The sequence below is a fragment of the Prionailurus viverrinus genome, chromosome B1 (assembly GCF_022837055.1).
Source record: "Prionailurus viverrinus isolate Anna chromosome B1, UM_Priviv_1.0, whole genome shotgun sequence".
In the NCBI taxonomy this organism is placed as follows: Eukaryota; Metazoa; Chordata; class Mammalia; order Carnivora; family Felidae; genus Prionailurus; species Prionailurus viverrinus.
This window is the reverse complement of record NC_062564.1, coordinates 22,927,084-22,954,728: the sequence shown is the minus strand read 5'-3', so window position 1 is coordinate 22,954,728 and position 27,645 is coordinate 22,927,084. Positions and strand designations below refer to the sequence as shown.

At 35.7% G+C, this 27,645-nt stretch overlaps 1 protein-coding gene across 5 annotated transcripts in view; it reads left to right on the top strand.

Moving 5' to 3' along the window:
• TUSC3 (tumor suppressor candidate 3) overlaps positions 1-27,645 on the top strand; it is a 262,371-nt gene that overhangs the window by 137,941 nt on the left and 96,785 nt on the right. For all 5 annotated transcript variants that reach the window (XM_047855563.1, XM_047855564.1, XM_047855561.1 and 2 more), the window contains exons 4-5: positions 3,146-3,286; positions 7,525-7,665. In XM_047855563.1, the coding sequence (XP_047711519.1) occupies positions 3,146-3,286; positions 7,525-7,665 (282 nt within the window). The remainder of the gene's footprint in view (positions 1-3,145; positions 3,287-7,524; positions 7,666-27,645) is intronic.

Below are 27,645 nucleotides of genomic sequence, written 5' to 3'. Positions count from 1 at the left end.
CCCCTATAAATTTATTTTGCTTTTGGGATGTTTTTTTTTGTTCACCTGTTCAGCAAATATTATTGACTGTCTACAGAGCAATGGATGCGAGAGAAACACACACATAGCTCTTACCCATAAAGAGATTATGGATCAGAGAGCTGATAATAATAGTAATAATATAATAATAAAAACATATAGAGGCACCTGGGTGACTCAGCTGGTTAAGCATCTAACTCTTGATTTCGGCTCAGGTCATGATCTCACTGTTTGTGAGTTTGAGTCCCATGTCGGGCTCTGCTCTGACAGTATGGAGCTTGCTTGGGATTCTCTCTCCCTCTGCCCCTCCTCTGCTCTCTTGCTCGCGCTCTCTCTCTCTCTCTCTCTCTCTCTCTCTCTCAAAATAAATAAATAAACGTTAAAAAATGCATATGTACAGATCTTCTTCAACTTATGATGGGGTTATGTCCCAATAAACCCATTATAAGTTGAAAATATTACAAGTAAAAAATGCATTTAATACACTTAACTACTGAACCTTATAGTTTAGCCTTACCTTAAATGTGGTCAGAGCACTTACTTACATTAGTCTACAGTTGGACAAAATCAGTTAACACAGTCTGTTTCCTATTAAAGTGTTGAATATCTTTGTAATTTATTGAATATGGTAGTGAAAGTGAAAATCAGAATGGTTATATGGATACAGAATGGTTGTCACTGTATCATTTGTTTACCCTCATGATTGCATGGCTGACTGAGGGCTGTGACTCACCGCCCTCGTCCAGCATCAGGAGCTAGTATTGTATTGCATATTACTAGCCCACAAAAAGATCCAAGTTCAAAATTTGAAGTACAGTTTCTAATGAGTGTGTATTACTTTGGTACCATTGTAAGGTCCAAAAATTATAAAGTTGAACCATCGTTAAGTCAGGGACCGTCTGTAATTTCAAATAACATTAATGTTATTTACAGGTCTCTGTAGAATCTCAGGAGAATTGACCTTAGAGATAATCAGTTGAAGTGCTGTTCATTATTAGGAAATAGTTGTCCAGGTCTGATCTGATGGCTAGAGCAGAGGCTTCAAGCCCAAACATCTACTCTGGCCAAGTTTGTAAATTAAATGAAGAAATCAGATTGGATTAGCTTAATTTCATTGTGGTATGTTTATTTACATATATTCTTGATATATTGAACACATTCGTTCTTGACTTGCTTAATTACTTATGTTTTCTCCTATTAAAACAAAGTCTTGGTCTTTTTTTTTTTTAATCTTTGATGGAAATACTATTTCATTTTTCTCCTAACTACTGTAAGAAATAAAGCCAGTAAAACACACACAGTGGAACTAACCATTGGTCTCATTGTTGAGGAAACAATATGGTGTGGATGAGGACTACAGCAAAGTGGAGAGGATAAACTTGATCTCAGTGAGAGAGATAGAGCTCATTTGAGCTCTGTTGAGCAAATGCAGGCCACATGTAGCTGGAGCTGTTTTTCCAAGAAGGAATCCAAATATGAATTTTTATAAAGTTTGGCATAGATAGGAAAATTGACATAAAGATTGTGTTTAATTGAAAAATTTCCTCAGGTTAATTTTTTTTCAGCTGAATTCTGACTATAGACAACTGCTTTGTCTTTTCTAAACCTAGCCCCTTGCTTAGCAGTAAGAGTTATTTTAAAACGCATAAAAGTTGTGACAGTTAACGATTTTTATGGGAAACTTTAATCTAAAAAATACGGAAGCACACATTTTGCTTTACTGAGAACTACTAACAGATTTTCAGTGCCATGTTTCTTTTCTTACTAACTGTTGAACCACATTTTGGTGAAGTGCTCTTTCTAAAGTGACATTTTAAAACACTGTGCTGTCTGAAGATAATATTATCATGAGTGCTAAAACTTGGCAATTCCTGGCCTACTGGGGACTTGTTGGGAAAGTAACGTCAGCTCTATGTGATTTCTGTGTAATGCTTGTGGGTACGAGACTGATGACAGACCAGCCAGTTAACGATGACGATGTGTTACAAGCCCCTGTGGACCAGCAATAAGATTTGTGTTGTACTCTGCTTTGTAGCCTTGGGAAATTTGTACATTTTAATGAAGGTGAAAGCTTTGAATTATATGCTCTTTTTAAACTCTAAAGTGTTTAGACATTCAACTTTATTAGGAATTTTCTGATTGTTCCAAGTACAGAGACTTTTTACTTGGAATCTGTTATTTACATGTTGGCTGTCGCTCTCTCTCGTGCACCCATCACGGAAACGCACATAAACACGTCTGGAGTGGGAAAAATCACAGAGAAGAAAGCAACTGGTGACTGTTTTGTGCTTTTTAACCAGTGTTACTAATATCCATAACATGCAGGCCCACCGCTGGTACTGCTGATCCGTCACTTTGATGTCAGCTGCCATGACAGTTTTTGCTTTTTCATTCTCAGTATGGGGAAATGCTGAGCTATATGGCCAAAGAAGGCCAAAAGTCTCTTGGCCTTCTATTTGAGACATTTTTCATAATTCCTGAGCAGTGAGAATTTAATTTACATAATTGTTATAGCTTGTTACTCAATGCAAATTAACCTGCATTTGTTTTAGATACCATATTCTTAATAAGCACCATTTATATTAAGGTAGTGTTCTGTTCAGTACAGTTTTCGAATGGAATTACCTGTAGAAAACAATTGGGAGATATAACCATTTTAAGACAGTTGAATTAACAGAGAAGTTGAATAGAAGAAGACTGTCATTGTGGATTTCTCCTGTAGTCTGGTAAATTTAAGCTGTTTGGAACAAAAACCTTAGTTTCTTATACCATCATTTTTAAAAAGTCTTTAAATTTTTAATAATTTAATAATTTGACATTAATTCTATTATGCATTTATATTTTTCATCAAATGCCAGTATTTTTCTTTAATAAACTGGGTAAGTGAAATAGTACGATAAGTGTGCAGGTTCAGAGAACTTAGCCGAATTCACAAGTTCTTTTTCAGTCAGTAGCACATTACAGTGAGTAAACACAGTAATTAAACTCTGGAAAGCCACTTGGATCTTCAGAATATATGCTCTTTCCAAAACTCATGCAGAAAAAATAACCCATAAAATGTTCGATTAATGATATGTAAAGATTGTTGGGATATTATATTTAGTATTTCTTATCTGATGTTTTTCAGCTCAACATGAACTCTGCTCCCACGTTCATGCATTTTCCTCCAAAAGGGAGACCCAAGAGAGCTGATACTTTTGACCTTCAAAGAATTGGATTTGCAGCTGAACAACTAGCAAAGTGGATTGCTGACAGAACGGATGTTCATGTATGTTTTTATTCCCTGCAGTTTTAATAAGAGGCTAATTAGTTTGCTTTGTTAGAGCACTGTAATAAGGCCACAGGATTTTTAAAATTACGCTGTACAACATTTTTTCTTGCTTAGAGAAAACTGATAGCTGTAACCTGAACTTTGACTGAGTTAGATGAATTTAAATGGCCGTTTAGAATAATGGTACACGGATACTTTAAGAACCATTAAAAAGTACATGAGTTAGTCACAAAGTAATTTCAGAGGCTAAAATATATATGGAACATTGTTCAAAGGTATTAAGAAATTCTAATTAAAAAGATGTGTAATTTTTATTTAGCTTTTGGGCAAATAAAAATGATACAATACTCACTTTTCATGAGCCATGTGAAAAAATACTCATATATGCTGTTCTTGGGACTGGAATAACTATTGTAAGAGTGTGTGTAATGTCTTTCTTCTAAGTAATGTAACTTTAACAATTCCACGTCTTAACCTAAGGACATAATTAGGGATGATTCAAATACTTAGCCATAGAGACTTTATTTTATTTATTTATTTATTTATTTATTTATTTATTTATTTATTTATGCGTGTATTTTTTAGAAATATTTTAAAAATAACATTCATTGTAGTAGGAAAAAACTGGAAATAAGTTACATACTTAAAAGATAGAGTAGTTGAATGTACTGTAGCATGGACAGCAATGATCTGCAAGTACATATGACGTCAAAAGAAGCCCAAAGTGTAGGTTAGAAAAACAGTATTTATAGTATGATCTGTAATTTTGTTTTAAACCATAAATAGGAGTGTGGATATGTAGACTGTTTATTCAGGAAGTAAACAAACCAAAATCTTGATGGTAGTTAATGTCTATGTGGAGGGCTCAAGGCTGCTTTATTCCCAGTTCTCACCAGAATTTTCTAGAGTGAACAATGACAACCAGTACCTTTCTTCTAAAATATGTAACTTTATCATAAGGTGTAAACACATTTATTCTTAGTCAAGATGGGTGTCTCTCATCACTGTTACATTATTTACATCATGGGTTTTAATGATATTTTGGCAACTAAACCCATTTTCTTAACTCTTGACATATTTTTTAAATGTTTTGGCAAATATTCAGTTCTGCAACAGTATCATGTAGTTCGTACAAGATACTAAGGGTAATATTGCAAAAGTACTATTAATTCTTTATAAGAGTTGCTGAATTTTAATCAGAAATGATCCTAACTTGTTGATCATACCTATATATTAAGTTACTTGATAAATATACTTTTGTTAAAAAATCTGTTTGAGGGGCACCTGGGTGACTTGGTTAAATGTCCGACTCTTGATTTTGGCTCAGGCTCCTGGTCGTGGGACTGAGTGCCACTTCAGGCTCTGTGCTAAGTGTGGAGCCTGCTTAAGATTCTCTTTCCCTCTCTCTATGCTCCTCCCCTGCTTGCGTACATTCGCTCTCTTCTCTCTCTCTCTCTCAAAAATATATATATATATAGATACACACAATTTTTTTCTGAAGGTGAACTGCATTTCCTGAGAAATAGGTAAGAACAGTACAGATAACACCTTCAAAGATTTACATTGATGTAATATTTTTATTTGAGCTGCTATCCAAATTCTGGTCAGTTGACCTAATAATAGCCTACGGTAACATTTTCATGCCTTCAATACAAAAATCCAGTCTAGAGTTAGGTATTGCATTTAGTTGTCAGGAGTTTTCAGCTTCTTTTAATCCAGAATATTTCCATAGCCTATCTTTGTCTTTTAAATACGTTGACATTTTAAATCCTTTTCCATTTTTTAAATAGAATGATCCTCATTTGATATGCCTGATATTTATTTTTTCTGATATTTGTTTATGATTGGATTCTATTTATGCATTCTCAAACACAATACTACATAGGTCATTTTTTGTTCTAATGACATCTTTATGCACATGGTATCTGTCTGACCCTCAATGATGATGTTTAATTCTGGTCAAGGTGTTTTCCATTTCTCCCCTGTATAATTACTGTTTTCCCCCTTCTCCTTTGTTGTTAGTGAGTTGTCTGTGTGGAGACACCTTAGATTAAAGAAATATCCTGCTCCTCATCAAAATTTTCTGCTGGATCTATCATCCACTGGTCATATTACTCTCATTCAGATTTTACTGTGATGGTTGCCAAGTGATGATCCAATTCTGCCTGTCCCTCCATATTTCTAGTTGGCCTTCAGCATTCTACTGTGAGCAAGAGACCTCCCCTCCTATCAATCAGTCAGTCATTGGTAGGGGCTCATAAGTTGAATTTTTCTACAGTGGTTTATAAGTTATTACTATGCTTAAATGTTTTGGTGCTAAAATTGTTCTAGATTTGACCATTGGAATCTTCTTATTCTGGCTCTTATGTCTGTATGACATCTTTCCATCATTTTCTTTTAAGCATTTTCTTACTTTCCTGACGTAGCCATATATTTCAGGCTTATCTGCCTAATCTGCCCTATGTGGCACTCAATTAGCCATCTCTCCTCAGAGTGTTCATTTTTTTTAGTGAGAAATGTTATTAGAACTAAGATCTTTATGTAATTTGAAATCATGATTTCATAGAAATGCATTCTACTTTTTAAAAATAGTTTTTATGCTTGAGGTGCCTTGGTGGCTCAGTTGGTTGGTGTCCGACTTCAGCTCAGGTCATGCTCTCACGGTTTGTGAGTTCGGGCCCCGCATTGGACTCTGTGTTGACAGCTCGGAGCCTGGAGCCTGCCTCAGATTCTGTGGTCCTCTTCACTCTCTAACCCTCCCCAACTCTCCTTCTCCTGCCCTCCCTCCCCCCCTCCCTCTCTCTCTCCCTTCCTCTCTCTCTCTTTCTCTGTCTCTCTCTCTCTCTCAAAACTAAATAATAAACATTAATTTTTTTAAAATAGCTTTTATGCTTTAGTGGGCACCATCAAGAAAATGAAAAGACAAGCCACAGAAGGGAAGAAAATATTTGCAAATCATTTTTTGATAAAGGACTTATATAGTATGTACATAGGAATCTTATAACCCAGTAATAAAAAGACAACCTAATTATAAATGAACAAAGAATCTGAATAGACATTTCTGTGAGGAAAATATGCAAATGGTTAATAAGTACATGAAAAGATGCTCAGCATCTTTAGTCATTAGAAACCTGCAAATCAAACCTACAGTGAGATAGTGTCTCATACCCACTAGGTTGGCTGGGATCAGTAGTGAGAAAATATATTGCTAAGGAAGTGGAGTAATCCGAATTCTCATTTACCCTTAGTGGGAATGTAAAATGGTGCAGCCACTCTGGAAAAAAGTCTGTCAGCTCTTCAAATCAAGAAACATAGTGTTACCATATCACCCAGCAATTGTACTCTTAAGTATGTACCTGAGATAAACAAGAATATGTGCCCACACAAGGTCTTGTCCAAGAATGTTTATGGCAGCATCATTCACAAGAGCCATAAAGCAGAAACAACCCAAATGCCTATCAACTGATAATGGATACCAAGTTTTGTTGTATCTATACAATGGAGTGTTCAGCCATAAAAAAGAATAAAGTACTAAAACATGTTACAAGAAGAACCTTGAAAACATCATGCTAAGTGGAAGAAGCCAGTTGCAGAAGAACACATTCTATATGAAAAATCCAGTATAAGGGAAATCTGTACATGCAGAAAGTAGATTCTTTGTTGCTTAGGTTTAGAGGGTAAGGGGAATAAGAGGGTTTTGCTAAAGGGTTTCCATTTGACCTAACCAGAATATTCTTATACTGACTTTGGTGATGGTTATGCAATCCCTTGAATGTACTAAAAACCATTGAATTGTACACTGGGTGAATTTTATGGTATGTGTATTATATCTTGGTAAAGATGTTAAAAAAAAACGCTTAAAATGTTGAAGATGTTAAAATGCCCCAATTTGGAATAATACATGTATTACACCTGTCTCATCCCTACCCTGTACTAGATGATCCCATCTTCCATAGGTGAAACACAGCAATTCTGGGTTGAATATAAGTCATGTTTGCATGTGTGAACTATATGTGCATCTAAAGCAAGTCTTTTTACATAGCCACGATGTTGGAAACCATTTGTTTTTGATTTGTGAAGAGTAAAGGGAGTATTAGTTCCACGTGAGAAGAGTAGGGTTTCATCTTCCTGAAGTTTGGTGTTGAAAATTGGAAGGACTAGAATATGGTCAAGATAAAAACACTTTTACTGAAGTACTTTATTCAGCTCATAAAACTTTTGTTGCACGTTTGCAGATTCGAGTCTTTAGACCACCCAACTACTCCGGCACCATTGCTTTGGCCCTGTTAGTGTCACTTGTTGGCGGTTTGCTCTATTTAAGAAGAAACAACTTGGAATTCATCTATAACAAGACTGGTTGGGCCATGGTGTCTCTGGTATGTTGTTACACTATGCTTTTTCCCTTTTTTTCTTTGTATAATATAGTAAGTTGTATGGTTGTTGGTATTCAACAAAGGTATTAAAGTAATTCAGTAAGGAAGAAACAGTCTTTTCTTACTGGAAAATTATGCTGGAACAGTGAAATATCCTCATGTGAATAATGAATCATAAGTTTTAGCTCACACCACATATAAATTTACTCAAAATGGATTATTGTTCACCATATGTAAAAGCTAAAATGATAGATCTTCCAGAAGAACACAAAATCTTTATGACACAAAAAGCACGGACCATGGAAGAAAAAATAGTAAATAGCACTTAATGGTGATTTAAAAGTTTGCTCTTCAAAAGATACTGGTAACAGAATGAAAAGACAGTCCATAGAATCAGAGAACACATTTGGAAAATATATGTGTATGGGACATGTATCTGGAATATGTAAAGAATTATTGCTACCCAGAAGACAGAATCATGGTTTTAAAAAATAAGACAATCTATTTATAGGTAAGATGGCATATATACATGCTAACCTTTCTCTCCCACTGAAGAACTATAAACCTGGAGAGAATGCAAAGCTAATCAGGTATTTGGTGTTTCTAAAAAGTAAATGTTAGCAAGTAGATCAGGTAAGAATGCCAGTATTCAAGATGACAATTAGTAAATAAAAAACTATCAATCTTCCTTTTTTTTTTTTTTTTTTCCCTTCAGTTGAATTGGGGCAGTTTGGAAGAGACATATATGTAGGAGATAATTCTAGTAGATCTTGTTTTTTGTTGTTGTTTATTTTAGTATTTTTCTATTGCTCCCCAATTGTCAGGCAATCCTGTGGCAGGACAGTAGGGGCAATGAAAGCAGTTGGCAGTGGGAAACTATAGCAGCCAAACTCTTAATGAGAGGAAACTTTCTCAGTCTGTCAAAATTTACAGGACTGTACACCAAAGAATAAAAAGTCTGTTTTATTGTTTGATAATTCAGAAAATAAATAGGCAAAAGATTTGAAGTGATGCTTGACTAAAGAGATGAGAAAAAGGGCAGAGAAGCACATCAGTTCAACATGCCAATTAAATGGTAGTGAACCTGTACCTTCTGGTTCGGATGTTCTTGTGGTCCAATAAAAGTTTGAATTTTGTATACTGATATATATCCTGTAAGCCACCTAAAGCAAAGTGATAGGACCCTGTTAAAGAAAATATTGAACTTTGAAGCCTCTAAGTTAGGGTTATTTATTTATTGATTAATTAATTGTTTGGTTGATGTACTTGTAGGCAAAATTCCCATGTTCTGCACTGTGGGGATACATAAACTGAGAAAGAGGTTATAGTCTTCCATTGCTGACTGCTGACTAGCCATCCTAATCTCCTCAATTTGAGACATTATGAGGAGATTAAAAGCTTGAAGGATATAAAAGGCCCTTGTGGGGTCCTCTGTGGAGACCAAGATGTCAATGTTGTAAAATAAGGGTGTGCAATTGGAAAAAAAGGGGAAGGTGGCTTGGTTAAACATGTAGCACAAATATACCCTTTCAGAAAATTGCTGTATTGAGACCCCACGCTGCTGAGTAGAACGCTGTGTAAATCTAGAAACAAAGTAGACTTTTTGTTTGTTTGTTTCTTTGCCACCTACAAGGACAGTACTTCCCTGCCCCACCCCCAGCTTTACTGAGGTATAACTGACATATAACCTTGTGTGAAAGCTGAGGGTATACGACTCGATTTGATACCTGTATATATTGCAAAATGATTACCATAATAAGGTTAATACTTCTATCACCTCGGATAATTTACCTTTGTGTGTGTGTGTGTGTGGTGAGGACATTTAAGATTTTACTCTCTTAGAAATTAACTATAGTCACAGTGCTATAAATGACAATCCTGGAACTTACACATTTTATAACTGGAAATTTGTACCCTTTGACGAACATCTCCCTGTTTTCCCCACCCTACAGCCCTTGGAAATCACCATTCTACTCTCCCTTTCTTAAGATTCCACATACAAGGGAGATCACACACTATTAGCCTTTCTCTGCCTGTGTTATTTCACTTGGCGTTGCGTTCTCCAAGGCCATCTCTGTGTTGCAAATGGCATGATTTTTTTTTTTAATGGCTGAAACGTGGGGTGTGTGTGTGTGTGTGTGTGTGTGCGCGTGTGCGTGTGTGCATGTGTATACACACACATACACATTTGTATATATAATGTGATTAATCATTAATCTAGCAATGAACACTTAAGTTGTTTCTGTGTCTTGACTGTTGTGTATAATGATGCAGTGAAAATGGGGATGCAGATCTCTCTTCAAGATAAAAATGTGGTTGCCTTCAGAAATACACCAAGAAGTGAGGTTGCTGGATCACATGGTAGTTTTATTTTTAAGTTTTTTAAGTTTAACCTCCATACTGTTTTCCATAGTGGCTGTATTTTTTACATTCCCACCAACAGTATATAAGAATTCCTTTTTCTTCATCCCTGCCAACACTTGTTACCTCTTATCTTTTTGATAATTAATAGGTATTAGATGTTACTTCATTGTGGTTGTGATTTTCCTTTCTAGGATGATTAGTGACTTTTGAGCCTCTTTTTACATACCTGTTGGCCATTTTTAGGTCTTCTTTGGAAAATACCTATGCAGGTTTTGTGCCTGCTTTTTAACTGGATTTTTGTTTTAGTTGTGTGAGTTTCTTATACGTTTTGAACTTAACTCCTTATCCAATAAATAATTAGCAAATATTTTCTCCTATTCTGTAAGTTGCCTTTTCATTTTGTTGATTGTTACCATTGCTTTGCAAAAGCTTTTTAGTGTAATGTATTCCCATTTGTTTATTTTTGCTATTGGTGTCATATTCAAAATATCGTCAAGACCAATGTCAAGGAGGTTTTTTCATATATTTTTTTCTAGGAGTTTTATAGTTTTGTGTCTTAGGTTTATGTCTTTAACCCATTTGAGTTAAGTTTTGTGAGTGGCATAAGACAGGAATCCATTTTCATTCGCGTAAGTGTGAATATCCACTTTTCCCAGGACTTTTTGTTGAAGACAGTATGCTTTCTCCATTGAGTATTCTTTACTCCTTTGTTAAATATTCATTGACAATGTTTGTCTGAGTTTATTTCTGGGCTTGCAATTCTATTGCAGTGGTCTGTATGTTTTTATGACAGTACCATTCAGTTTTATTATTTTTTTAATTTAAATCTTAGTTAACATACAGTGCAATATTGGTTTCAGGAATAGAATACAGTGATTCACCACTTACATACAACACCCAGTGCTCATCACAACAAGTACCCTCCTTAATACCCCTCACCCATCTAGCCCATCTCCCACCCAACTTCTCCCTCCATCAACTTTGTTTGTTCTCTGTCTTTAAGAGTGTCTTGTGGTTTATTTCCCTCTCTTCTCTTCCACTCACTTTCCCATATGTTCATCTGCTTTGTTTCTTAAATTCTACATGTGAGTAAAATCATATGGTATTTGTCTTTCTCTGATTTATTTCACTTAGCGTAGTACATTCTGCCTCCATCCATGTCATTGCAAATGGCAATATTTCCACTCTTTTTGATGGCTCAGTATTATTCCTGTGTGTGTGTGTGTGTGTGTGTGTGTGTGTGTGTGTGTGTACGTACACTATATATACACTATTTGGTATATACCAAGTATGTGTGTGTGTGTGTGTGTGTAGCTCCAAACTATACAGAGAGCCCAAATGTCCATTGACTGATGGATATAGTATACATACTACCATCAGTATACCATGGATATACTGTGTGTGTTTGTGTGTGTGTATGTATGTGTATATATATGTATGTATACATACATACACACACACACACATACAGACCTACCATCAGTCAGTGGACATTTGGGCTCTCTCCGTAGTTCGGCTGTTGATTATGCTGCTGTAAACATTGAGGTGCATGTACACCTTTGATTCTGTATTTTTGTATCCTTTGGGTAAATAATAGTGCATTTGCTGGATTGTAGGGTAGTTCCATTTTTAGTTTTTTGAGGAGCCTCCATACTGTTCTCCAGAGTGTCTGCACCAGTTCCTACCAACAGTGCAAGAGAGTTCCCCATTCTCCACATGTTCGCTTGGTTTCCATTTGTGTGGAATATCTTTTTCCATCCCTTCTCTTTGAAATTATTTGTCTCCTTGATGCTGAAGTGAGTGTCTAGGGGGCAGCATTTAGTTGAGTCTTCTTTTTTTATACCTTTACCCACTCTATACCTTTTGAATTACATTTAAAGTAATTATTGATAGGTAAGGACTTATTAATGGCATCTTAATGGTTTTCTGGCTAGTTTTGTAGTTCCTTCCTGTATAAATTGATGCTTTTTTACAGTCGTTGCTTTGATTCCCTTCTCTTTTTCTTTTGTATGTTTTGTATAATTTTGTTGTGTGGTTACCGTGAGGCTCACATAAAACATCTTAAAAATATAATAGTCTAGGGGCGCCTGGGTGGCGCAGTCGGTTAAGCGTCCGACTTCAGCCAGGTCACGATCTCACGGCCCGTGAGTTCGAGCCCCGCGTCAGGCTCTGGGCTGATGGCTCAGAGCCTGGAGCCTGTTTCCGATTCTGTGTCTCCCTCTCTCTCTGCCCCTCCCCCGTTCATGCTCTGTCTCTCTCTGTCCCAAAAATAAATAAACGTTGAAAAAAAAAATTAAAAAAAAAATATAATAGTCTATTTTACATTGATAATTTAACTTCAATTGTATACTAAAACTACCTTTTACTTTTCCCCCCACACATATCTTCATTCTTGAGGTCACAGTTTACCTCGTTTTATATTGTTTGTCATAGGTTTTCATAAGTTATTTAAGTTATTAAATATTTAAGTTATTAACATTTAAGTTATTAACATGCTACCATAATATAGTATTAGAAAATTATGAATTTGAGTATATATTTACCTATATATATGCTTGTTTCATCTTGTGTGTTGCTAATAAGTCTGTTAATTTTGGCATTTCTTACAAGGCAGGTCTAGTGGTGATGAACTCCACTCCTTGTTTGGAATTTTTTTTATCACTGATTCATTTCTGGAGGACAACCTTACTAAGTAAGATATTCTTGGTTGATAGTTTTTTCCTTTTAGTATATTTAATATATCATTCTACTCTCTTGTCTTACAAGGTTTCTGATAGCTTAAGGGTGGGTTCACTCGCATGTGATATTTTTTTGTTTCTGTTTTAAAAATTTGCCATATTTAATTTTAGACAGTTTTATTATAGTGTAATTTGGAGAAGATCATTTAGGGTTGAAATTTTATGAAAACCTATGAGCTTCAAGAACTTGTATTTTCAAACGTCTCCCCACATTTGAAGCATTCTCACCCATTATTTCTTTAATCTTTCTGCCCCTTTCTCCCTCTCTTCTCATTCTGAGACTCTAGTAAGATAGGTTTTTTTCACTCTTTGTCATTTTTTTTTGTCATTGTTCTCTCCTGTCTAGATAATTTCAAGTGATCTGTCTTCTAATTTGCGAATTATTTCTGATTGATCCAGTCTACTATTGATATTCTCTATTGCATTTTTCATTTTATATATCCTATTCTGTTTAGTTCCTTCTTATGATTCCTATCTCTGGTAAACTTCTCACTTTGTTCATGTGTTGCTTTTCTTACTTTGTTGAATTATCTTTAATGTGTTACTTTGTAGTTCACTGAGCTTTCTTAAAACACATACTTTTAATTCTTTATTGTGCAAATCATAGCTCTTCATTTCTTTGTTGGTCAGTTACTGGAAAAATTACAGTTTTCCTTCGGTGGTATCATGTTTCCTTGATTTTTCGTGTCCTTGAAGTTGAAGTCTTCATACTTGAATATTCATCTCTTCTAATGTTTACTGACTGGCTTTGGGGAAGAAATTCCCCCTTTCAGTTATGTTAGGGAATTCTGAGGCTTTCTCCTATCTTTCTTGTGAACACACCTGCTCTATACTTCTTGGTCCCTCTGAGGTGGGGGGATTCGGGTTTGTATATCTTCCTCTTGATCCTGCAAAACTAGAATGCCCTAGTTTGTGTCCTTTCTCCTCATGCTGCAGAGTTGGGCTGGCTCTCTGCGTTTGTCCAATTGTTATCTGAAAGGCTTACTTTCACTGCCAGCAGAGTGTGCGCAGGGGGACAGCCACAGGACAGAGGGTGTGCAGAGGCTGCACGTGGAGCATGAAGGGTGCCTCTGGGCCTGCTGGGGGGAATCCACAGGTGAAGTGTCTTCAGCAACTCACTGGCGGGCTTCCTGATGGATTCCACGAAGTGGTTATTAGGATCTGCGTCCTTTTGATGTGTTCCGTTCTGAGGCCTGGTTGCTGTTCTCCCATCGGTCCACTGCCCCCAACTTGTGCAGTATATGACTCAGTATTCTGGATGGTATAAGATTTGTGTCTCTTCTCAGTGTCCTACCTAGCTGGGGAAGCTGGGTGCTCACTAACACACTCTCGCTTTCCCCTCTGGGAGAAATCACAGAGAAGTTCTCTCAGGACACTGAGCTGTGCCCCCCGGGCGGAGTGAACTACGAAATTGAAACCGTTTGTCTTACCCTCTTCAGTGCATCCATTATTTCATTTTTAGTGTTTTTCCAGTAGTGCTGGCATTACTCAGTTGGACTCAGCTTCCACAAAGGCACTCTTGTTCATAGGCAATTGTCAAAATCCATGTTTTTTTGGAGAGAGAATGGTAGAATGCTCTTATTCTGCCATGATGATGATATCACTTACACATAATCAAAAGTTCTTAAAAAGTCAGTACTGTCAATTTTATTATACAAAAAACAAGTTTCTTGGAAAATATCAACTGAAATTATGTCAGGAAGAAATATAAATTCATAGTATACCAGTAAGCATTACATAAGGTGAAGTATTTGCAAATCATCCTTGAAAAATGAAAAAGTCCAGTAGCTTCTAAGTCATTTTTTGGCAAGGATACATGAAGGAATTATGCCAGTTAGTCAACTTATTCAGAAGAGAGTAAAAGGGAAAACTACCCACCTTCTTTAATGAGGTTCTTGTTTGTATTCTTCATATGAAAGTGTTTCTTTGGAGCATGATTGCAGGTCAGAAAATTTCCACTCTTGGAAACGAAGCACATGACAGAGAACTAAAAACCTATGTCAAGTTAAATTCCAAGTGACTGGAAGACAGAAAAATCTGATACGTTCCAATCTGTCTGCAAATTTTTTCAACAGCTACTGAAACCACAACCACTATAAGACGCTCTTTTTCATAAGGATCCTTTGTTATTGAGAAGAGCAGAAAGTGCTAAGGGGCATAGTGTTAGTGGCAGATGTCAAAAATTGGCAAGAACTATTTTCCCCCAGAAAATGAGGACCCTGTCCTGAGAAGGAAGAGTTGTGATTGGGACCTTACTTCGCTACAGAAGGCTTACATGGGGCAGGGGGTAAAAGACAGCTGAGTCAGTGAGTGCCGAGGAACAAAAGGTGGCAGAATTCAAAGTACAGGCAAAGATCCACCCAGTAAAATGAGTGGCTTACCTTGAGATACTGATTGTATTTCTTGGTGGCAGTGACTCATGAAGAAATAAGGGGAGTAAAGATTTAATGGAAGAAGTCCACCTGAGACATAAAGGAGGTATGGCTACACAGAGGTGTCATAGTTTAAAGAAATGGCCAGTTTTCATAACAACAAAAAATTGAACCACTGAGCTATGTAGTCTCTTGCTTATAGCCACTTCACTAGTTCAGGAAAAATGGGTGCTGTTCAAATATGAGCAAAATCAGAGCGATATCAACAAAGAATTTAACACATTGTCTGTACATATCTAGTGCAAGAAAATAATTTGCAAATGAGAGCAACTGTTCCTACAGAAAAGTTTTTCCTAGGGAAAACCTACCGGAAAAATTTTCCCGGAAAGTTTAGCAAAATTATAAAAATCACTCTAGTAGGGATAATGAAATACTTGCAGGAAAGACCATAAGGCTAAGGATGAGAATTTCGAGATGGCCAGCAAATAGGAAAGGTGGCATGGCATATGTCAAATCTTGCTTAGGAACATGGAAGCAAGATTTTTTTTCTCTTTAATTTTTTTCCAAATTCAGCTGTATATGAAATAGCGAAAGGTTGTAGGAATGGGTGGTTAAGCCATAGGGGAAGTAGAAATTAATGGAAAACCATCACAGCAAGGGTGTAAAGTAGAAATAGTGTCACTAACGCCATAGACATTACTTAATATTCATCATTTATGATTTTAGAAAGTTAAACTATAGGGGCACCGGGGTGGCTCAGTCGGTTAAACGTCCGGCTTCAGCTCAGGTCATGATCTCACAGTCTGTGAGTTCGAGCCCTGCTTCGGGCTCTGTGCTGACAGCTCAGAGCCTGGAGCCTGCTTTGGATTCTATGTCCCCCTCTCTCTCTGCCCCTCCCCTGATCATGCTTTGTCTCTCTCTGTCTCAAAAATAAATAAAAGCATTAAAAAAAAAGTTAAACTATAAATACAAGTGAACTTTATTAACTAGGTAAAGGATATCTTAAAATCTCTAGCAAATATCTTATGTAGTGATACTTTAAAATAAAGCCTATAATTACCTACTATTCATCATTTTATTAGTGGTCTTAGTCAAAGCTTAAGAACAGAAGAAAGAAATGCAGGGAGTAAATAAATCTAAATGACTTGTCATATTTACTTATGACTTTCCACATGGAAAATTCATCACCATTTATGGAGAACCAATAATAAAATTATTACTAGAGTTGGAAGAGTTAATGTCCAGTAATCATTAGGAATTTTATACAGGAAGCAATTTGATATATAATTGAAAATAAAATCTTTAACAATAGGAAGAAGAAGTGTTTGGTACTTAAATCTAACAAAAGATGTATAAAATTTATAAATAGAGTACCAAAATTGAAACTATATACATGTATATATTTATAGCTAATGTTGGTTTCTGCCTTTTGTCTTCATGTAGTATTCCCTCATCCTTCTATTTTTATTTTCAACAAATTAGTGGTCTTTATGACTGAGTTGGATGCGATAGGACAGATTAAGAAGACCAGGCACATCACCTTATAGCAAACGTCTTCTGCAATAATATCTAGGAGTCTAGAAATTCAAACAGAACCCCTGTAACCTTCTAGAACATACTTAAAAATACCTCTATAATAAATGGAGAGAATATAAATGTGGGTTTTTTAAAGTTTAATATTTGGTCACTTTTGATAATTGAGTCATAATGGATGAATTATACTGTAATATAATTGGATACTAGAGATGATCTCAATCACCTTATTAAGTTTAAAAGTGTTGTGGGTTTTTTGTTCAGGCTAGTTTTCAAGTTGCTTCATTCAGTAAAGCTACCCAGGTTTTTTGATGAAAGTATAGTATGTACTTTTTTCACTGTTATGGTAAAGTTAAAACTTCTTTAGTATTTAGTGTCTTACCAAATCTTGTCACTGCTTCAGTCTATCAAAACACTGACGGTCTCTCTGAATTATAGTCAGTTGACAATAGCATGCCTTCATTTTTCTCTCCAGAATTACTGTTAGAAGCTAGTAATGATCATCATTACTCTTGATTGAATTTTTCCTTCTTTGGGGTATGTTTTATGTACTTATTCCTTACAATAACGATGAAAAGGAATTTACATTCTCCTCCTTGTACAAACAGGGAAACTAAGATTCAATAAACTCATTTTGCTAGCTCACATAGCTAGAAAATGATTAACTAGGACCTGATCCCACTTGTCTGACTTCAAGTTCTGTATTCTTACCACGTTGCGGGGCGTCTCATAATGTGGGCACGTAACTCATGTTGGTTGTTTAAACCAGTGGATGTAGCGAGCCATTATGACTGCAGACAAATGCCTGAGAATATTTATGTGGTGCATAAATGTTAAATACTCGAACAGCCAGTTTTCTTGCATCCCCTGCTACATCATGCAGATTTTGCATTTCTGCTTTGAATCCTTGGAAGCTAATTACCTTGGCATAGCAGAAAATAGTCTAACATTCACAAACACATACTTGAGAAGGAATTCTTGGCAAGCATGCATGCTCACCAATGGAAGCCTTTTAGAAGTCAGTAACAGGCTGCAGAGAACAGACATGTTTTCAAACAGTGTGTTTTAAAACTACTCTGATGATACAATGTTGAATTCAAAAAGCTCCTCTTGAAACTCCCCTTTTTCATTACTATAGAAATATACAAACTTGTGGTCTTTTCTTTAGCTACTGATGGCTTCTGGGAACTAATTTGAATCTTCTTTACCATTTTCTGCCTGATAGCCAGCACTTCCACTGCCAAACTTGACTCTTTATTTTTTAAAAAAGGGCTATTTTGAAGGATTTGTTCATTTGTTCATTTCCAATCTTACCCAATTCTTAAGATACCCTTGCAGAGTTAAGAGTCTACCCAAAATGGCTAATCATGTATTAGCCATTTGTCTATGCAAACATTTGTCTATGCAAAATAACCACTATCCTGCTTTCCTTTGGGAAAGAGAATATGTATTTTGGTAATCTTTGGCAAAATATTGTCATCTGATGTATAGAAACTGATGAAAGCCCTGGATTACACAGGAAAGGAAAGCTCCTAAAATAAAAATAATGAATTAGATTAGAGCAGACCCCTCGTGTGATACCAAAGGTGCAGAATGTGAATAGAGAGAAAAAAGTTTGTTAAAGAAGCTCTCTGTCCATATAGCCACTTCTTAGTACAGAACAAGTCTGTGTACAGTGAGCACCTGTGTATTGAACCTCTGCAGAAGTACCTCCCAAGGGATTACTTAGTGTTACATATCTTTAGTTTGATGGACAATGTTCTATGTTCTATGGCTTGTGCTGTTTTCGTTGTTGTTGTTGTCTTTTTCATTATTATATTTACCTTATTGTATATGACTCACAGGTAGGCTAAGAATGAAGTTTTTGCAGGGGAAAAGAAGCTGTTCATAGTGTTTTAGAGGGTATGAGAGACAAAATTTGCAATTTCCTTATAGAGAGATACGCAAATATTTAAAAAGTAAATATTAGAGCTTCTGATTCCGAACTGAAAAAAGTAGGGAAAGGAGTATTCATTAAGTTCTTCCTGATCTTGAAAGAAAATGCTGTGAACTCCTGTTTGTACGTGATGATGATTGTTTATAGAGCAGAATAAGTTCTGGTTCTGGTTTTACTCCGTTTTCCCTTCCTCCACCCCGCAAAGGAAAAGCAATGATAGACAATAAGCATATACATTACCTGTTTTATGATGAGTTTAAAGTGGAATAGTTGAGTAAAATATTGAACTACACTGGTACATAACTTTAAGGAGTATAATATAGATCTATAGTTTATGGTTTTCAGAAATAAATGTTGACTTGGAATATCAAAATGAGTTAAAATGTTATGTTTTATAGCTCATAGCGCAGATCTTCTTGGCAACCTAAAGCTCTTTATAGATGGCTGTCATTTCAAAGCAGAAATAGAAGTGTGATGAGTAGTTATATTGATTGTATATACAAAGAAAAATATCCTAAGAATTTGCAATTAAAAACATGAAAGATAAACATCATTTAAAAAAATCTAATAACCAGACTTTATTATCACAGTAAATCTTGGTAGGACAGAAGCTGTTTTGTGCCTTTTAACACTGATGCTCTGTATTATAAGATGATTCACATACCTTAATGTGTCTTCTGTCTCAAAGAAATTATATCAGTTTAATTATGTAAGTTTTGTGAAAAACTTAAGCTTGAAATTAATATAAATTATTACACAGTTTTCACATTCTTGAAGAGTTGTTTGGTGCCTGCACATTGTGTTGTATCAGTAGAAACGTATTTCTTATGCACATTCAAAACTGCAAAGCAGCTCTGACCTCAGAATGAGCGCCTTTGGAAATTTATTTGAATAAAATTATATAACTTCTAATATTGTGCAGAAACTGTCTCTGCGGTTTATTACTTTGTTCTCCTTACAAGTGAGAAGCAAATAAGTGCTGCTAATATTTTTTTTTCCAGTGAAGCATCTGTTGTTTGAAGATGATTCTAAACAGAAATAGTTTGAGTCATTTGAAGATGGGTATGTCTGTTTGCAAATAGATAGTTTCTATATATAGTCCCATGTATACTTCTGTATTGGAGTTTTGGTAACAATGTAATGAAAAGAATTAATATATTTTTTGTGTATATTTTTCCTAATTTTCTATAATGAAGACCGACAACGCCTTCCATAACTCAAAAGAGTATCTTAAAACTACTCAGACATGGATGGACCTCCTTTTTCTTTCTTTCTTTTTCTTATTTTCTTCCTCCTCTTCCTCTTCCTCCTCCTCCTTTTTTTTTTTTTTGATGTTGTGTGGTTGCCTGAGTCTTTTGCTTATTATAAAGTCATAATTAAATAAGCTTCACTATGAAGATCCAATACTTGGAATGACTGCCTAGTTTCTGTATTCCATTCCATGCTAATGGTATTCCACTCAGTAGTGGTTATAAGTAATATTTATTGAGACAGTGATCCTCAATGTAGGATTCCTTTCCATGAAATAAAATATTTAGTCTTAAGAAAAACTATACAGATGCTCTTTTCACAGAAATTTATGGCATTTCTAGGCCATGGCTAGGACTACTGCATTTTCTTTTATTTTCTTTCTTTTTTTTTTTGGGAAACTTACCTAATTTATATTTCATTCAATTTTAGAATAAATATTTATGTTTCAGTATATTCACCTCTTCTCTGTTAATTCATGTTTAGCCATTTATTGACCATTCAACAAGAGTTTGAAAGCCTGCTATGTATTAAGAGCTGTGAAGAACCATGTGGATATAAAATGATAGGACAAGGGGCACCTGGGTGGCACAGTCAGGTGAGCATCCAACTTCTGCTCGGGTTGTGATCTCATAGCTTGTGAGTTTGAGCCCCACATCGGGCTCTTTGCTGTCAACTCAGAGCCCAGGTCAGATCAGGTGTCCCCCTCTCTCTCTGCCCCTTCCCTGCTCATAGTCGTCCCCCCCCCCCGCAAAGTAAATAAATAAATAAAAGGACAAGATAAAAAAGATTAGGATATAGTTCTTGCCCCTAGAGACCTTGCTTGTCTAATGATGGAGGAGAATCAACAGGATATAAATGCTCTGACTAAAATGTGTCCAAAATCTTGGTTTTCTAAGATGGTACTATTTTTTTTTTTTTTTTTTTTGGCTCTCCAGGAAAATGTGGCATCCAAAATGCTTTCCAAAGGGACTACCAAGTTTTCTTTGATTATTGAACTGCATCAAATATCTGAGTAGCTTTTTTACTGTTTCAGAACATTACCCTTTTTTTAAATTTTTATTTGAGAGAGAGAGAGAGAGCGCGCACGAGAGCGCACACAGATGCTAGTGGGGGAAGGGCAAAGATAGAGGGAGAGAGAGAATCCCAAGCAGGTCCACACTGTCAATGCGGAGCCCGACACAGGGGTCGAACCCATTAACTGTGAGATCATGACGTGAGCTGAAATCAAGAGTGGCTACTTAACTGACTGAGCCACCCAGGCTCCCCTCAGAGTGTTACTCTTTAGTCTCACTTTTGGCTTGAAGTCAGCCAATGCTCAAAAAAAAAAAAAAAAAAAAAAAAAAACCTTCCGATATTATATGAAAGTTTGGACACCTGAATGTACTGTTGATTATACTTTATTTTACTATATTATGCTTGCATTCAGTTTTTTCCTTCCATTTCAGTGTCTGATCACTCCAGTTTGTTACTGTGTTTCATAGCTGTTTTGATGTTAAGGAACTACAGAAGACGAAAACTTTTGATACTAACAGTTAGTCTGGCTTGTTAGATGAAGCACCAACCAAAACATGGGTCTATAGGCTATTCATCTATTGCTGAATATGAAATTAGATGGCTTTCAATTTAGTAAATTGGTCAAATCTGCCTTCTCAGGTAACTGTTTATATTTCCATGGGGTATTAAATATTCTTACGTGTTCCAAAAGGATCCTCTCTGACAGTTGTGAGTATTGTGGGTGAGTGTGTGTGAGTATTATAAGCCAAAGGAAAACAAACCATAGTGTGGGAGATGCAGGAGAGAAGCATCAAAGGAAAAGGCTTCAAAAGGAAAGGGCTGGAGAAGGTGCAAGGCCTTAGGACATGTTTACACAGCTGAAGGAGGCTGATGCTCGTAAGGAACACCTAGAGCCATTAACATTTGTCCAGGGCTGGATCCTCCTTCGCACCTGACCCTTCCTACTGTTATAGAAACCATTGACTCAAAATTCAACCTTGAAAAGCTAAACCATTAGACTCATTAACACACTTGCTTAGCTGACTTTATGCACGTAGTCTTTAGCAATTATCCTAATAAAAAGAAGCTTCATTCTGGAGTCGGGGCCTCATTCTGACTTGGGCATGAGGATCTTCACTTAACTGAACTTTGTTTGCGGACTCATCTTTTGCGAGTCTGGCCATATTTCCAGCAACACCACAGGATATTTATATGCCAAGTAAATCAAAATTTGACTTTTGCTTTTGGGTGACAAAAGTAGCTTACTGCAGGCCAGTGCTTCTATTTAAAATAATTTATAAAGCTAACTAAAATAAACGAATCATCTCTTTGATTCATGGAGAGCTACTTAGGTAATGAGAACTAAAGGGTCTCAGACTTTGATAGGGAAGGAACCTTGGACCAGTCATCCTGCCAGGGCAGCCCTGGCACCCAGCACCCTATGGACTTCACCTGGCACATGCCCATTCCAGCTCAGGCTGTCCCTCCAGGGAGGCTTCAGTGCAGAGGGCAGCCCAAGAGTCCCCGTCTGCACCTGTTCCTGCTGGCCAGTCAAAGCCATCAGGCACGTGCAGTCTACAAAGTTCATACAGGAGACCCTCCTTCAAAATTCAGAGAGATAGCTGTGCATAATTCATAAAAATAGATGCAAAGTCAAGCAAAGTGAGAGGAGTATGTTTTAAACAAAAGAACAAGGTAAAACCTCAGAAAAAGAACTAAAACAAAATGGAGATGTACAATCCATCTGATAAAGAGTTTAAAGTAATACTTGTAAAGATGCGCATCAAAGAAGAGGGAGTGAACTTAGAACTTCAGCAAAGAGAAATATAAAAAAGAACCAGTCAGAACTGAAGAAAACAGTAGCTGAAATGAAAAATACACTAGAGGGAATAAAACGCAGATTAGAGGCCAGAAGGGGGAGTGGCAGGATATATTTAAAGTGCTGAAAGGGAAAAACTTACTCTACCCAGCATGGTTGTCATTCAGAATTGGAAGAGATAAAGCACTTCCTAGGGTCATGGTCTCAGGGTTTGTGAGTTTGAGCCCTGCCTTGGGCTCTGTGCTGACAGCTCAGAGCCTGGAGCCTGATTCGGATTCTGTGTCTCCCTCTCTCTGCCCCTCCCCTTCTCATGCTCTGTCTTTCTCTCTCAAAAATAAATATTAAAAAAAAAAAATTAAAAAAGAGCTTCCTAGATAAGAAAAGGCTAAAGGAGCTCATCACCACTAAACAAGCCATGTGAAAAATGTTGAAGGGTTTCTTTAAGTGGAAAAGAAAAGGCCATAACCAGAAATAAGAGCATATTATGAAAGAAAAATGTCACTTCTACAGGCAAATATACAGTCAAGACAATAAATGAACCACTTAAAAAGTTAGTTGAAGGTTAAAAGATAAAAATAGTAAAATCTATTACAACTACAACAACTAGTTAAGGGACACACAAAATAAAAATGTCAAGATGACAAAAACAAAACATGGAGAAGAGGGGAGTAAAGAAATTATCAGCTTAAAATAGACTGGTGTGTATATATGTATATATAATCTCAATGTATATGAAACTCATGGTAACCAAAAACCTACAACAGATACACTAAAATAAAAAGAACCAACGCATAACACTGAAGGAAACTTATCAGTTGATAAAGGAAGTGACCAAGAGAAGAAACAGAGAACTACAGAAACAACCACAACACTATTAACAAAATGGCAATAAGAACACACCTATCAATAATTACTTTAAATGTAAATAGACTACTCTAATCAAAAGACATAGGATAACAGAATGGATAAAAAAAAAAGCCAGACAAACAAAAAACCAAGACCCATTTATATGCTGCCTACAGGAGACTCACTTCAGATCTAAAGACACAGAATGAAAATGAAGGATTAGAAAAAGATATGCTATAGAAATAAAGAGAAAGCTAGTGTAACAATACTCATATCAGACAAAATATACTTCAAAACAAAGACTGTAAAAGAAGACAAGGGCATTACATAATGATAAAGGGGTCACTTCAAGAAGAGGATATAACAACTGTAAATATATATTCAGCATAGAGTCACTGAAATGTATAATGCAAATATTATCAGACATAACAGAAATTGACAGTAATATGATACTAAGGGACTTTAATGCCCCACCTATATCAATGGATAGGTCATCTCGATAGAAAATCAATAAGGAAACTTTGGCCTTGATTGACAGACCAGAAGGGCTTAATAGACATGTACAGAATATTTCATCTAAAAACTAGAGAATACGTGTTCTTTTCAAGTACATACAGAACAGTCTCCAGATCACATTAGGCCACAAAAGAAGTATAAAATTCAAAAAATGAAATCATCAGGTATTATTTTTGACCACAATGGGATGTCTCGAAATTAGTTACAAGAAGAAAACTGAAGAAAACACAACACATGGACACTAAATGATGAAGAAATCAAAGAGGAAATAAAATCACACCATGAGACAAATGGAAACAAAGCTTTTCAAAACCTACCGGAAGCACCAAAAGCCACTGTAAGAGGGAAATTCATGCCACCACAGGCCTATTTAAGAAACAAGAAAAATCTGAAACATTCTTAACTTTAAACCTAAAAGAACTGAAAAAGACGAGCAAACAAAGCACAATGTTAGTGGAAGGAAGGAAATGATGATCAGAGTGGATTAAATGAAATAAAGATTTTAAAACTACAGAAAAGATCAATGACACTAAAAAGTAAATAAAACTAGGGGCAACTGGGTGGTTCAGTTGGTTGAACAACAACTCTTGGTTTCAGCTCAGGTCGTGATCTCACGGTTTGATAAGTTTGAGCCCCGTGTTTGACTCCACTGACAGTGCGGAACCTGCTTGGGATTCTCTCCATCTCTCTCTCCTGCCCCTCCCCGGCTTGCTCTCTCTAAAATAAATAAAACATAAAAATAAAATAAAAAAAAAAACTAAAAGGGTCTTTGAGAAGATCAACAAAATTGATAAACCTTTATTTAGACTCAAAGAAAAAGAGATTGACCAAATAAATCAGAAATAAAAGAGAAGTTGTAACTGACACCACAGAAGTACAAATGATCATAAGAGATTACTACACACAATCATATGCTAATAAACTGAACAATTTATAAGAAATGGATAAATTCCTAGAAATTCCATCAGTCTTTGAAGACTGAATCGTGAAGAAATAGAAAATCTGAATAGATGGATTACAAGTAATGAAATTGAAGTAGTAATTTTAAAACTCTCAAAAAACAAAACTCGAGGACCAGATGGTTTCACAGGTGAATTCTACCCAAATATTTAAAGAAGAGTTAGGACCTGTGCTTCTCAAATTATTCCAAAAAATTGAAGAGCAAGGAAAGCCTCCAAATTGATTCTGTGAGGGCAGCATTACCACGATACTGAAACCAGACAAAGACACTACAAAAAAAAGGAAACTATAGGTCGTCTCTCATGAATATAAATGCAAAAATCCTCAATGAAAATTAGCAAACCAAGTTCAACAATACATTTAAAAGTGTTATACATCACAGTTGTAAGTGTGAGTTATGCAGGGAAGCAAGGATGGTCAACATATGCAAAACAGTTAATGTGATATTTATAACACATTCACAAGAGAAAGGGTGAAGCCCATGTGGTCATCTCAGTAGATGCAGAAAAAGCACTTTAAAGGGCAACATTCTTTCATGATAAAAACTCAGCAAAGTTAGTTTAAAGGGAACATATTTCAACATAATAAAGTCTATATATGACAAACCCACAGCTAACATCATACTTAGTAGTAAAAACATGAAAGATTTTTCCTCAAAGATGACAAAGAAGACAGAGATGCCACTCTTGCCACTTTCATTCAGTGAAGTATTGGAAATGCTAGCCACGGCAATTAGCCAAGATAAATAAAAGTAAAGAAGAAATAAAACTATCATTTGAGTTGATACAATACTGTATGCAGAAAATCTTAAAGCATCCACCAAAAAACTATTAGAACTAATGAATGAATTCAATAAAGTCCTAGGATAAAGTTAGTGTACAGAAATTGTCATATTTCCATACACTAATAATGAGCTACAGAAATAGAAATTAAGAAAAAAAATCCGATTTATAATTGCATTAGAGAGAATAAAATACCTAGGATAAAAATTAACCAACATGGTAATTCTGAGAACTATTTAAGACATTGATGAAGGAATTGTGGAAGAGACAAATAAATGTAAAAATATTCTGTGCTTATTGAATAGAAGAATTAATTTTTCTAAGATGCCCATACTTACCCAAAGCAGTCTACACAGTGCAATTCCTATGAAAATACTTTTTCACAGAACTAGAACAAAGCATCCTAAAATTTCTATTGAATCACAAAAGACCATGAATAACCAAGATATTGGCATAAAAACAGGTGCCTAAACCAGTGGAATAGAACACAGAGCCCAGTAAATAATCCACACATAAATGGTCAATTAATCTATGTATGAAGGAGGCAAGAATGTACAGTGGGGAAAAGACAGCCTCTTCAGCAAGTGGTCTGGGAAAACTGGGCCGCTACACACAAAAGAATGAAACTGGAAGACATTCTTACACCATACACAAAAATAAACTCAAAATGGATTGAAAACTTCAATGTAAGATCTGAAACCGTAAAACTCATAGAAGAAATCATAGGCAGTAAGGTGTTGGACATCAGTCTGAGCAAATTTTTTGGATCTGTCTTTTCAAGCAAGGGAAGCAAAATAAACAATTAAAATTAAATTAAAATAAACAAATGGGATTTCAGCCTTTTTTCTGCACAGCAAAGGAAACTAGTAGCAAAATAAGAAGGCAACCTACTGAATGGGAGAAGTTATTTGCTAATCATTTACCTGATAAGGGCTTAATATCCTAAATATATGATGATCTTACACAAGTTAGTATCAAGAAAACAATCCAATTAAAAAATGGGTGGAGGACTTGAATAGACATTTTTACAAAGAAGATAGATTGTGAACTACAATAAATTAAAAGATACAGACTGTCAACAGCACATTCAACAATGTTCAACATCACTAATCGAAGAAATGCAAATCAGAACCATAATGAGCTATCAGCTCACACCTGTCAGATTGGCTATTATCAAAAAGACAAAAAGTAACAAGTGTTGATGAGGACACGAAGAAAAGGAAACCCTCACATAGTGCTGGTGGGAATGCAAATTGGTATGGTCTCTATGGAAAACAGTATGGATGTTCCTCCAAAACTTAAATATAGAAATACCAGATGATTCAGCAATCACACTTCTGAGTATTTATCCAGTGAGAAAGAAAACACTAACTTGCAAAGATCTATATACACTTGTATGTGCATTGTGGCATTATTTACAATAGCCAAGATATTTAAGCAGCCTAAACAGATGAATGGATGAGGAAGATGTGTGTGTGTATATACTGGAATGTATGTTTATTACGCATACATAATATGTGTATATATATATAATATATATATAATATGGATGTATACATTTTATGTGTATGTAAACATATATGTAATGGAATGTATATATAAATACTGGAGTATTACTCAGCATATGCATCCCTTTGTTATCACAACGTTCTTTAAAATAGCAAAGATATGGAAGTAACCTAAATGCCCATTAATAGATATGTGGATAAAAAAGAAGTGGTGTATATATTCAAGGGAATATTACTTAGTCATAAAAAGAACGAAATCGCACCATTTGTGACAAAATGGATGGGCCTAGAGGCCATTATGCTGAATAAGTCAGAGAGAAAAGTACCATATGATTTTGCTTATAGGTGGAATCTAAAAACCAAAA